The sequence below is a fragment of the Somniosus microcephalus genome, unplaced genomic scaffold (genome assembly GCF_052327205.1).
Source record: "Somniosus microcephalus isolate GS21.2 unplaced genomic scaffold, FLI_Smic_1.0 unresolved_chr7, whole genome shotgun sequence".
Classification (NCBI taxonomy): Eukaryota; Metazoa; Chordata; class Chondrichthyes; order Squaliformes; family Somniosidae; genus Somniosus; species Somniosus microcephalus.
In genome coordinates, this window is record NW_028225185.1 from 18,489,609 (window position 1) to 18,503,687 (window position 14,079).

The following is a 14,079-nucleotide window of genomic DNA, read 5'->3' on the forward strand; positions in this document are numbered from 1 at the left end:
AGGGAGCGCCGCACTATCGGAGGGGCAGTACTGAGGGAGCGCCGCACTGTCGGAGGGGCAGTACTGAGGGAGCGCCGAACTGTCGGAGGGGCAGTACTGAGGGAGCGCCGAACTGTCGGAGGGGCAGTACTGAGGGAGCGCCGCACTGTCGAAGGGGCAGTACTGAGGGAGCGCCGAACTGTCGGAGGGGCAGTACTGAGGGAGCGCCGCACCGTCGGAGGGGCGGTACTGAGGGAGCGCCGCACTGTCGGAGGGGCAGTACTGAGGGAGCGCCGCACTGTCGGAGGGGCGGTACTGAGGGAGCGCCGCACTGTCGGAGGGGCGGTACTGAGGGAGCGCTGCACTGTCGGAGGGGCAGTACTGAGGGAGCGCCGCACTGTCGGAGGGCAGTACTGAGGGAGCGCCGCACTGTCGGAGGGGCAGTACTGAGGGAGCGCCGCACTGTCGGAGGGTCAGTACTGAGGGAGCGCCGCACTGTCGGAGGGGCAGTACTGAGGGAGCGCCGCACTGTCGGAGGGGCAGTACTGAGGGAGCGCCGCACTGTCGGAGGGAAAGTACTGAGGGTGGCGCCGCACTGTCGGAGGGAAAGTACTGAGGGAGCGCCGCACTGTCGGAGGGAAAGTACTGAGGGTGGCGCCGCACTGTCGGAGATACCATCTTTCGGATGAGACGTCAAACCGAGGCCCCATCTGCCCTCTCAGGTGGATGTAAAAGATCCCACGGCCACTATTGGAAGAAGAGCAGGGGGAGTTCTGCCCGGTGTTCTGGGGCCAATAGGTATCCCGCAAAACAACATCACTAAAAAAAACAGATTATCTGGATCATTGGTGTTTGTGGGATCTTGCTGTGTGTAAATTGGCCGATGCCGTTTTCTACATTACAACAGTGACTGTACCGAACACGTACTTCATTGGCTGTAAAGCGCTTTGGGACGTCCTGAGGTTGTGAAAGGTGCTGTAGAAATGATTTATTCACAGCACTGCGTACAAACAGATCGTCACGAATGGCTCGAATTGGCAGCAATCTCTCTTTATTGACGCCGCTTTCCTATTGGACATTACAGAGAACGGATCCACCAGGATTGTCCCGGCCTCACCAGCGGACGGAGACTCGCTTGGAGCCATTATTGGGATCATCGTCTTGCTGGCGGTGGTGGTCATCCTGCTCGTCCTCTTCATCTGCCTACGGTACAAGTACAGGGGCAAAGCCAACAGGATCCCCGCCGTGTCCTACACACCTGCCGCGGGCATGATGAGCGGAGAGTACGCGGTGCCAGGTGAGGGCATTCCACGTCAGCCAGGGAGGAGGGCTCATGGTGCTGGAGAACATGTTGTTAGAAACATGCACACACTCCCAGGGCAGGTACAGCACGGGTTAGAGACAGAGTAAAGCTCCCTCTACACTGTCCCATCAAACACTCCCAGGGCAGGTACAGCACGGGTTAGATACAGAGTAAAGCTCCCTCTACACTGTCCCATCAAACACTCCCAGGGCAGGTACAGCACGGGTTAGATACAGAGTAAAACTCCCTCTACATTGTCCCATCAAACACTCCCAGGACAGGTACAGCACGGGTTAGATACAGAGTAAAGCTCCCTCTACACTGTCCCATCAAACACTCCCAGGGCAGGTACAGCACGGGTTAGATACAGAGTAAAGCTCCCTCTACACTGTCCCGTCAAACACTCCCAGGGCAGGTACAGCACGGGTTAGATACAGAGTAAAGCTCCCTCTACATTGTCCCATCAAACACTCCCAGGACAGGTACAGCACGGGTTAGATACAGAGTAAAGCTCCCTCTACATTGTCCCATCAAACACTCCCAGGACAGGTACAGCACGGGTTAGATACAGAGTAAAGCTCCCTCTACACTGTCCCCATCAAACACTCCCAGGGTAGGTACAGCACGGGTTAGAGACAGAGTAAAGCTCCCACTACACTGTCCCATCAAACACTCCCAGGGCAGGTACAGCACGGGTTAGATACAGAGTAAAGCTCCCTCTACACTGTCCCCATCAAACACTCCCAGGGCAGGTACAGCACGGGTTAGATACAGAGTAAAGCTCCCTCTACACTGTCCCATCAAACACTCCCAGGGCAGGTACAGCATGGGTTAGATACAGAGTAAAGCTCCCTCTACACTGTCCCATCAAACACTCCCAGGGCAGGTACAGCACGGGTTAGATACAGAGTAAAGCTCCCTCTACACTGTCCCATCAAACACTCCCAGGGCAGGTACAGCACGGGGTTAGATACAGAGTAAAGCTCCCTCTACACTGTCCCCATCAAACACTCCCAGGGCAGGTACAGCACGGGTTAGATACAGAGTAAAGCTCCCTCTACACTGTCCCATCAAACACTCCCAGGGCAGGTACAGCACGGGTTAGAGACAGAGTAAAGCTCCCACTACACTGTCCCATCAAACACTCCCAGGGCAGGTACAGCACGGGTTAGATACAGAGTAAAGCTCCCTCTACACTGTCCCATCAAACACTCCCAGGGCAGGTACAGCACGGGTTAGATACAGAGTAAAGCTCCCTCTACACTGTCCCCATCAAACACTCCCAGGGCAGGTACAGCACGGGTTAGATACAGAGTAAAGCTCCCTCTACACTGTCCCATCAAACACTCCCAGGGCAGGTACAGCACGGGTTAGATACAGAGTAAAGCTCCCTCTACACTGTCCCCATCAAACACTCGCAGGGCAGGTACAGCATGGGTTAGATACAGAGTAAAGCTCCCTCTACACTGTCCCATCAAACACTCCCAGGGCAGGTACAGCACGGGTTAGATACAGAGTAAAGCTCCCTCTACACTGTCCCATCAAACACTCCCAGGGCAGGTACAGCACGGGTTAGATACAGAGTAAACCTCCCTCTACACTGTCCCATCAAACACTCCCAGGGCAGGTACAGCACGGGGTTAGATACAGAGTAAAGCTCCCTCTACACTGTCCCCATCAAACACTCCCAGGGCAGGTACAGCACGGGTTAGATACAGAGTAAAGCTCCCTCTACACTGTCCCATCAAACACTCCCAGGGCAGGTATAGCACAGGTTAGATACAGAGTAAAGCTCCCTCTAAACTGTCCCATCAACACTCCCAGGGCAGGTACAGCACGGGGTTAGATACAGAGTAAAGCTCCCTCTACACTGTCCCATCAAACACTCCCAGGTCAGGTACAGCACAGGGTTAGATACAGAGTAAAGCTCCCTCTACACTGTCCCATCAAACACTCCCAGGGCAGGTACAGCACAGGGTTAGATACAGAGTAAAGCTCCCTCTACACTGTCCCATCAAACACTCCCAGGCCAGGTACAGCACAGGGTTAGATACAGAGTAAAGCTCCCTCTACACTGTCCCATCAAACACTCCCAGGGCAGGTACAGCACGGAGTTAGATGCAGAGTAAAGCTCCCTCTACACTGTCCCATCAAACACTCCCAGGGCAGGTACAGCACGGGTTAGATACAGAGTAAAGCTCCCTCTACACTGTCCCATCAAACACTCCCAGGGCCGGTACAGCACGGGTTAGATACAGAGTAAAGCTCCCTCTACACTGTCCCATCAAACACTCCCAGGGCAGGTACAGCACAGGGTTAGATACAGAGTAAAGCTCCCTCTACACTGTCCCATCAAACACTCCCAGGGCAGGTACAGCACGGGTTAGATACAGAGTAAAGCTCCCTCTACACTGTCCCATCAAACACTCCCAGGGCAGGTACAGCACGGGTTAGATACAGAGTAAAGCTCCCTCTGCACTGTCCCATCAAACACTCCCAGGGCAGGTACAGCACGGGTTAGATACAGAGTAAAGCTCCCTCGACACTGTCCCATCAAACACTCCCAGGGCAGGTACAGCACGGGTTAGATAGAGTAAAGCTCCCTCTGCACTGTCCCATCAAACACTCCCAGGGCAGGTACAGCACGGGTTAGAGACAGAGTAAAGCTCCCACTACACTGTCCCATCAAACACTCCCAGGGCAGGTACAGCACGGGTTAGATACAGAGTAAAGCTCCCTCTACACTGTCCCATCAAACACTCCCAGGGCAGGTACAGCACGGGTTAGATACAGAGTAAAGCTCCCTCTACACTGTCCCCATCAAACACTCCCAGGGCAGGTACAGCACGGGTTAGATACAGAGTAAAGCTCCCTCTACACTGTCCCATCAAACACTCCCAGGGCAGGTACAGCACGGGTTAGATACAGAGTAAAGCTCCCTCTACACTGTCCCCATCAAACACTCCCAGGGCAGGTACAGCATGGGTTAGATACAGAGTAAAGCTCCCTCTACACTGTCCCATCAAACACTCCCAGGGCAGGTACAGCACGGGTTAGATACAGAGTAAAGCTCCCTCTACACTGTCCCATCAAACACTCCCAGGGCAGGTACAGCACGGGTTAGATACAGAGTAAACCTCCCTCTACACTGTCCCATCAAACACTCCCAGGGCAGGTACAGCACGGGGTTAGATACAGAGTAAAGCTCCCTCTACACTGTCCCCATCAAACACTCCCAGGGCAGGTACAGCACGGGTTAGATACAGAGTAAAGCTCCCTCTACACTGTCCCATCAAACACTCCCAGGGCAGGTACAGCACGGGTTAGAGACAGAGTAAAGCTCCCACTACACTGTCCCATCAAACACTCCCAGGGCAGGTACAGCACGGGTTAGATACAGAGTAAAGCTCCCTCTACACTGTCCCATCAAACACTCCCAGGGCAGGTACAGCACGGGTTAGATAGAGAGTAAAGCTCCCTCTGCACTGTCCCCATCAAACACTCCCAGGGCAGGTACAGCACGGGTTAGATACAGAGTAAAGCTCCCTCTACACTGTCCCATCAAACACTCCCAGGGCAGGTACAGCACGGGTTAGATACAGAGTAAAGCTCCCTCTACACTGTCCCCATCAAACACTCCCAGGGCAGGTACAGCATGGGTTAGATACAGAGTAAAGCTCCCTCTACACTGTCCCATCAAACACTCCCAGGGCAGGTACAGCACGGGTTAGATACAGAGTAAAGCTCCCTCTACACTGTCCCATCAAACACTCCCAGGGCAGGTACAGCACGGGTTAGATACAGAGTAAACCTCCCTCTACACTGTCCCATCAAACACTCCCAGGGCAGGTACAGCACGGGGTTAGATACAGAGTAAAGCTCCCTCTACACTGTCCCCATCAAACACTCCCAGGGCAGGTACAGCACGGGTTAGATACAGAGTAAAGCTCCCTCTACACTGTCCCACCAAACACTCCCAGGGCAGGTATAGCACAGGTTAGATACAGAGTAAAGCTCCCTCTACACTGTCCCATCAACACTCCCAGGGCAGGTACAGCACGGGGTTAGATACAGAGTAAAGCTCCCTCTACACTGTCCCATCAAACACTCCCAGGTCAGGTACAGCACAGGGTTAGATACAGAGTAAAGCTCCCTCTACACTGTCCCATCAAACACTCCCAGGGCAGGTACAGCACAGGGTTAGATACAGAGTAAAGCTCCCTCTACACTGTCCCATCAAACACTCCCAGGCCAGGTACAGCACAGGGTTAGATACAGAGTAAAGCTGCCTCTACACTGTCCCATCAAACACTCCCAGGGCAGGTACAGCACGGAGTTAGATGCAGAGTAAAGCTCCCTCTACACTGTCCCATCAAACACTCCCAGGGCAGGTACAGCACGGGTTAGATACAGAGTAAAGCTCCCTCTACACTGTCCCATCAAACACTCCCAGGGCAGGTACAGCACGGGTTAGATACAGAGTAAAGCTCCCTCTACATTGTCCCATCAAACACTCCCAGGACAGGTACAGCACGGGTTAGATACAGAGTAAAGCTCCCTCTACATTGTCCCATCAAACACTCCCAGGACAGGTACAGCACGGGTTAGATACAGAGTAAAGCTCCCTCTACACTGTCCCCATCAAACACTCCCAGGGTAGGTACAGCACGGGTTAGAGACAGAGTAAAGCTCCCACTACACTGTCCCATCAAACACTCCCAGGGCAGGTACAGCACGGGTTAGATACAGAGTAAAGCTCCCTCTACACTGTCCCCATCAAACACTCCCAGGGCAGGTACAGCACGGGTTAGATACAGAGTAAAGCTCCCTCTACACTGTCCCATCAAACACTCCCAGGGCAGGTACAGCATGGGTTAGATACAGAGTAAAGCTCCCTCTACACTGTCCCATCAAACACTCCCAGGGCAGGTACAGCACGGGTTAGATACAGAGTAAAGCTCCCTCTACACTGTCCCATCAAACACTCCCAGGGCAGGTACAGCACGGGTTAGATACAGAGTAAACCTCCCTCTACACTGTCCCATCAAACACTCCCAGGGCAGGTACAGCACGGGGTTAGATACAGAGTAAAGCTCCCTCTACACTGTCCCCATCAAACACTCCCAGGGCAGGTACAGCACGGGTTAGATACAGAGTAAAGCTCCCTCTACACTGTCCCATCAAACACTCCCAGGGCAGGTACAGCACGGGTTAGAGACAGAGTAAAGCTCCCACTACAGTGTCCCATCAAACACTCCCAGGGCAGGTACAGCACGGGTTAGATACAGAGTAAAGCTCCCTCTACACTGTCCCATCAAACACTCCCAGGGCAGGTACAGCACGGGTTAGATACAGAGTAAAGCTCCCTCTACACTGTCCCCATCAAACACTCCCAGGGCAGGTACAGCACGGGTTAGATACAGAGTAAAGCTCCCTCTACACTGTCCCATCAAACACTCCCAGGGCAGGTACAGCACGGGTTAGATACAGAGTAAAGCTCCCTCTACACTGTCCCCATCAAACACTCCCAGGGCAGGTACAGCATGGGTTAGATACAGAGTAAAGCTCCCTCTACACTGTCCCATCAAACACTCCCAGGGCAGGTACAGCACGGGTTAGATACAGAGTAAAGCTCCCTCTACACTGTCCCATCAAACACTCCCAGGGCAGGTACAGCACGGGTTAGATACAGAGTAAACCTCCCTCTACACTGTCCCATCAAACACTCCCAGGGCAGGTACAGCACGGGGTTAGATACAGAGTAAAGCTCCCTCTACACTGTCCCCATCAAACACTCCCAGGGCAGGTACAGCACGGGTTAGATACAGAGTAAAGCTCCCTCTACACTGTCCCATCAAACACTCCCAGGGCAGGTATAGCACAGGTTAGATACAGAGTAAAGCTCCCTCTACACTGTCCCATCAACACTCCCAGGGCAGGTACAGCACGGGGTTAGATACAGAGTAAAGCTCCCTCTACACTGTCCCATCAAACACTCCCAGGTCAGGTACAGCACAGGGTTAGATACAGAGTAAAGCTCCCTCTACACTGTCCCATCAAACACTCCCAGGGCAGGTACAGCACAGGGTTAGATACAGAGTGAAGCTCCCTCTACACTGTCCCATCAAACACTCCCAGGGCAGGTACAGCACGGGTTAGATACAGAGTAAAGCTCCCTCTACACTGTCCCATCAAACACTCCCAGGGCAGGTACAGCACGGGTTAGATACAGAGTAAAGCTCCCTCTGCACTGTCCCATCAAACACTCCCAGGGCAGGTACAGCACGGGTTAGATACAGAGTAAAGCTCCCTCGACACTGCCCCATCAAACACTCCCAGGGCAGGTACAGCACGGGTTAGATAGAGTAAAGCTCCCTCTGCACTGTCCCATCAAACACTCCCAGGGCAGGTACAGCACGGGTTAGAGACAGAGTAAAGCTCCCACTACACTGTCCCATCAAACACTCCCAGGGCAGGTACAGCACGGGTTAGATACAGAGTAAAGCTCCCTCTACACTGTCCCATCAAACACTCCCAGGGCAGGTACAGCACGGGTTAGATACAGAGTAAAGCTCCCTCTACACTGTCCCCATCAAACACTCCCAGGGCAGGTACAGCATGGGTTAGATACAGAGTAAAGCTCCCTCTACACTGTCCCATCAAACACTCCCAGGGCAGGTACAGCACGGGTTAGATACAGAGTAAAGCTCCCTCTACACTGTCCCATCAAACACTCCCAGGGCAGGTACAGCACGGGGTTAGATACAGAGTAAAGCTCCCTCTACACTGTCCCCATCAAACACTCCCAGGGCAGGTACAGCACGGGTTAGATACAGAGTAAAGCTCCCTCTACACTGTCCCATCAAACACTCCCAGGGCAGGTATAGCACAGGTTAGATACAGAGTAAAGCTCCCTCTAAACTGTCCCATCAACACTCCCAGGGCAGGTACAGCACGGGGTTAGATACAGAGTAAAGCTCCCTCTACACTGTCCCATCAAACACTCCCAGGTCAGGTACAGCACAGGGTTAGATACAGAGTAAAGCTCCCTCTACACTGTCCCATCAAACACTCCCAGGGCAGGTACAGCACAGGGTTAGATACAGAGTAAAGCTCCCTCTACACTGTCCCATCAAACACTCCCAGGCCAGGTACAGCACAGGGTTAGATACAGAGTAAAGCTCCCTCTACACTGTCCCATCAAACACTCCCAGGGCAGGTACAGCACGGAGTTAGATGCAGAGTAAAGCTCCCTCTACACTGTCCCATCAAACACTCCCAGGGCAGGTACAGCACGGGTTAGATACAGAGTAAAGCTCCCTCTACACTGTCCCATCAAACACTCCCAGGGCCGGTACAGCACGGGTTAGATACAGAGTAAAGCTCCCTCTACACTGTCCCATCAAACACTCCCAGGGCAGGTACAGCACAGGGTTAGATACAGAGTAAAGCTCCCTCTACACTGTCCCATCAAACACTCCCAGGGCAGGTACAGCACGGGTTAGATACAGAGTAAAGCTCCCTCTACACTGTCCCATCAAACACTCCCAGGGCAGGTACAGCACGGGTTAGATACAGAGTAAAGCTCCCTCTGCACTGTCCCATCAAACACTCCCAGGGCAGGTACAGCACGGGTTAGATACAGAGTAAAGCTCCCTCGACACTGTCCCATCAAACACTCCCAGGGCAGGTACAGCACGGGTTAGATAGAGTAAAGCTCCCTCTGCACTGTCCCATCAAACACTCCCAGGGCAGGTACAGCACGGGTTAGAGACAGAGTAAAGCTCCCACTACACTGTCCCATCAAACACTCCCAGGGCAGGTACAGCACGGGTTAGATACAGAGTAAAGCTCCCTCTACACTGTCCCATCAAACACTCCCAGGGCAGGTACAGCACGGGTTAGATACAGAGTAAAGCTCCCTCTACACTGTCCCCATCAAACACTCCCAGGGCAGGTACAGCACGGGTTAGATACAGAGTAAAGCTCCCTCTACACTGTCCCATCAAACACTCCCAGGGCAGGTACAGCACGGGTTAGATACAGAGTAAAGCTCCCTCTACACTGTCCCCATCAAACACTCCCAGGGCAGGTACAGCATGGGTTAGATACAGAGTAAAGCTCCCTCTACACTGTCCCATCAAACACTCCCAGGGCAGGTACAGCACGGGTTAGATACAGAGTAAAGCTCCCTCTACACTGTCCCATCAAACACTCCCAGGGCAGGTACAGCACGGGTTAGATACAGAGTAAACCTCCCTCTACACTGTCCCATCAAACACTCCCAGGGCAGGTACAGCACGGGGTTAGATACAGAGTAAAGCTCCCTCTACACTGTCCCCATCAAACACTCCCAGGGCAGGTACAGCACGGGTTAGATACAGAGTAAAGCTCCCTCTACACTGTCCCATCAAACACTCCCAGGGCAGGTACAGCACGGGTTAGAGACAGAGTAAAGCTCCCACTACACTGTCCCATCAAACACTCCCAGGGCAGGTACAGCACGGGTTAGATACAGAGTAAAGCTCCCTCTACACTGTCCCATCAAACACTCCCAGGGCAGGTACAGCACGGGTTAGATAGAGAGTAAAGCTCCCTCTGCACTGTCCCCATCAAACACTCCCAGGGCAGGTACAGCACGGGTTAGATACAGAGTAAAGCTCCCTCTACACTGTCCCATCAAACACTCCCAGGGCAGGTACAGCACGGGTTAGATACAGAGTAAAGCTCCCTCTACACTGTCCCCATCAAACACTCCCAGGGCAGGTACAGCATGGGTTAGATACAGAGTAAAGCTCCCTCTACACTGTCCCATCAAACACTCCCAGGGCAGGTACAGCACGGGTTAGATACAGAGTAAAGCTCCCTCTACACTGTCCCATCAAACACTCCCAGGGCAGGTACAGCACGGGTTAGATACAGAGTAAACCTCCCTCTACACTGTCCCATCAAACACTCCCAGGGCAGGTACAGCACGGGGTTAGATACAGAGTAAAGCTCCCTCTACACTGTCCCCATCAAACACTCCCAGGGCAGGTACAGCACGGGTTAGATACAGAGTAAAGCTCCCTCTACACTGTCCCATCAAACACTCCCAGGGCAGGTATAGCACAGGTTAGATACAGAGTAAAGCTCCCTCTACACTGTCCCATCAACACTCCCAGGGCAGGTACAGCACGGGGTTAGATACAGAGTAAAGCTCCCTCTACACTGTCCCATCAAACACTCCCAGGTCAGGTACAGCACAGGGTTAGATACAGAGTAAAGCTCCCTCTACACTGTCCCATCAAACACTCCCAGGGCAGGTACAGCACAGGGTTAGATACAGAGTAAAGCTCCCTCTACACTGTCCCATCAAACACTCCCAGGCCAGGTACAGCACAGGGTTAGATACAGAGTAAAGCTGCCTCTACACTGTCCCATCAAACACTCCCAGGGCAGGTACAGCACGGAGTTAGATGCAGAGTAAAGCTCCCTCTACACTGTCCCATCAAACACTCCCAGGGCAGGTACAGCACGGGTTAGATACAGAGTAAAGCTCCCTCTACACTGTCCCATCAAACACTCCCAGGGCAGGTACAGCACGGGTTAGATACAGAGTAAAGCTCCCTCTACATTGTCCCATCAAACACTCCCAGGACAGGTACAGCACGGGTTAGATACAGAGTAAAGCTCCCTCTACATTGTCCCATCAAACACTCCCAGGACAGGTACAGCACGGGTTAGATACAGAGTAAAGCTCCCTCTACACTGTCCCCATCAAACACTCCCAGGGTAGGTACAGCACGGGTTAGAGACAGAGTAAAGCTCCCACTACACTGTCCCATCAAACACTCCCAGGGCAGGTACAGCACGGGTTAGATACAGAGTAAAGCTCCCTCTACACTGTCCCCATCAAACACTCCCAGGGCAGGTACAGCACGGGTTAGATACAGAGTAAAGCTCCCTCTACACTGTCCCATCAAACACTCCCAGGGCAGGTACAGCATGGGTTAGATACAGAGTAAAGCTCCCTCTACACTGTCCCATCAAACACTCCCAGGGCAGGTACAGCACGGGTTAGATACAGAGTAAAGCTCCCTCTACACTGTCCCATCAAACACTCCCAGGGCAGGTACAGCACGGGTTAGATACAGAGTAAACCTCCCTCTACACTGTCCCATCAAACACTCCCAGGGCAGGTACAGCACGGGGTTAGATACAGAGTAAAGCTCCCTCTACACTGTCCCCATCAAACACTCCCAGGGCAGGTACAGCACGGGTTAGATACAGAGTAAAGCTCCCTCTACACTGTCCCATCAAACACTCCCAGGGCAGGTACAGCACGGGTTAGAGACAGAGTAAAGCTCCCACTACACTGTCCCATCAAACACTCCCAGGGCAGGTACAGCACGGGTTAGATACAGAGTAAAGCTCCCTCTACACTGTCCCATCAAACACTCCCAGGGCAGGTACAGCACGGGTTAGATACAGAGTAAAGCTCCCTCTACACTGTCCCCATCAAACACTCCCAGGGCAGGTACAGCACGGGTTAGATACAGAGTAAAGCTCCCTCTACACTGTCCCATCAAACACTCCCAGGGCAGGTACAGCACGGGTTAGATACAGAGTAAAGCTCCCTCTACACTGTCCCCATCAAACACTCCCAGGGCAGGTACAGCATGGGTTAGATACAGAGTAAAGCTCCCTCTACACTGTCCCATCAAACACTCCCAGGGCAGGTACAGCACGGGTTAGATACAGAGTAAAGCTCCCTCTACACTGTCCCATCAAACACTCCCAGGGCAGGTACAGCACGGGTTAGATACAGAGTAAACCTCCCTCTACACTGTCCCATCAAACACTCCCAGGGCAGGTACAGCACGGGGTTAGATACAGAGTAAAGCTCCCTCTACACTGTCCCCATCAAACACTCCCAGGGCAGGTACAGCACGGGTTAGATACAGAGTAAAGCTCCCTCTACACTGTCCCATCAAACACTCCCAGGGCAGGTATAGCACAGGTTAGATACAGAGTAAAGCTCCCTCTACACTGTCCCATCAACACTCCCAGGGCAGGTACAGCACGGGGTTAGATACAGAGTAAAGCTCCCTCTACACTGTCCCATCAAACACTCCCAGGGCAGGTACAGCACAGGGTTAGATACAGAGTGAAGCTCCCTCTACACTGTCCCATCAAACACTCCCAGGGCAGGTACAGCACGGGTTAGATACAGAGTAAAGCTCCCTCTACACTGTCCCATCAAACACTCCCAGGGCAGGTACAGCACGGGTTAGATACAGAGTAAAGCTCCCTCTGCACTGTCCCATCAAACACTCCCAGGGCAGGTACAGCACGGGTTAGATACAGAGTAAAGCTCCCTCGACACTGCCCCATCAAACACTCCCAGGGCAGGTACAGCACGGGTTAGATAGAGTAAAGCTCCCTCTGCACTGTCCCATCAAACACTCCCAGGGCAGGTACAGCACGGGTTAGAGACAGAGTAAAGCTCCCACTACACTGTCCCATCAAACACTCCCAGGGCAGGTACAGCACGGGTTAGATACAGAGTAAAGCTCCCTCTACACTGTCCCATCAAACACTCCCAGGGCAGGTACAGCACGGGTTAGATACAGAGTAAAGCTCCCTCTACACTGTCCCCATCAAACACTCCCAGGGCAGGTACAGCATGGGTTAGATACAGAGTAAAGCTCCCTCTACACTGTCCCATCAAACACTCCCAGGGCAGGTACAGCACGGGTTAGATACAGAGTAAAGCTCCCTCTACACTGTCCCATCAAACACTCCCAGGGCAGGTACAGCACGGGTTAGATACAGAGTAAACCTCCCTCTACACTGTCCCATCAAACACTCCCAGGGCAGGTACAGCACGGGGTTAGATACAGAGTAAAGCTCCCTCTACACTGTCCCCATCAAACACTCCCAGGGCAGGTACAGCACGGGTTAGATACAGAGTAAAGCTCCCTCTACACTGTCCCATCAAACACTCCCAGGGCAGGTACAGCACGGGTTAGAGACAGAGTAAAGCTCCCACTACACTGTCCCATCAAACACTCCCAGGGCAGGTACAGCACGGGTTAGATACAGAGTAAAGCTCCCTCTACACTGTCCCATCAAACACTCCCAGGGCAGGTACAGCACGGGTTAGATACAGAGTAAAGCTCCCTCTACACTGTCCCCATCAAACACTCCCAGGGCAGGTACAGCATGGGTTAGATACAGAGTAAAGCTCCCTCTACACTGTCCCATCAAACACTCCCAGGGCAGGTACAGCACGGGTTAGATACAGAGTAAAGCTCCCTCTACACTGTCCCATCAAACACTCCCAGGGCAGGTACAGCACGGGTTAGATACAGAGTAAACCTCCCTCTACACTGTCCCATCAAACACTCCCAGGGCAGGTACAGCACGGGGTTAGATACAGAGTAAAGCTCCCTCTACACTGTCCCCATCAAACACTCCCAGGGCAGGTACAGCACGGGTTAGATACAGAGTAAAGCTCCCTCTACACTGTCCCATCAAACACTCCCAGGGCAGGTATAGCACAGGTTAGATACAGAGTAAAGCTCCCTCTACACTGTCCCATCAACACTCCCAGGGCAGGTACAGCACGGGGTTAGATACAGAGTAAAGCTCCCTCTACACTGTCCCATCAAACACTCCCAGGTCAGGTACAGCACAGGGTTAGATACAGAGTAAAGCTCCCTCTACACTGTCCCATCAAACACTCCCAGGGCAGGTACAGCACAGGGTTAGATACAGAGTAAAGCTCCCTCTACACTGTCCCATCAAACACT

The 14,079-nt window shown here is 53.0% G+C and overlaps 1 protein-coding gene across 1 annotated transcript in view; it reads left to right on the forward strand.

Annotated features, from left to right (window-relative positions):
• The window catches only part of LOC147086598 (uncharacterized), a 214,576-nt gene that overhangs the window by 183,296 nt on the left and 17,201 nt on the right, over positions 1 to 14,079 (forward strand). The window contains 1 exon segment of the mRNA XM_085978281.1: positions 1,064 to 1,276. Within this exon segment, the coding sequence (XP_085834407.1) occupies positions 1,064 to 1,276 (213 nt within the window).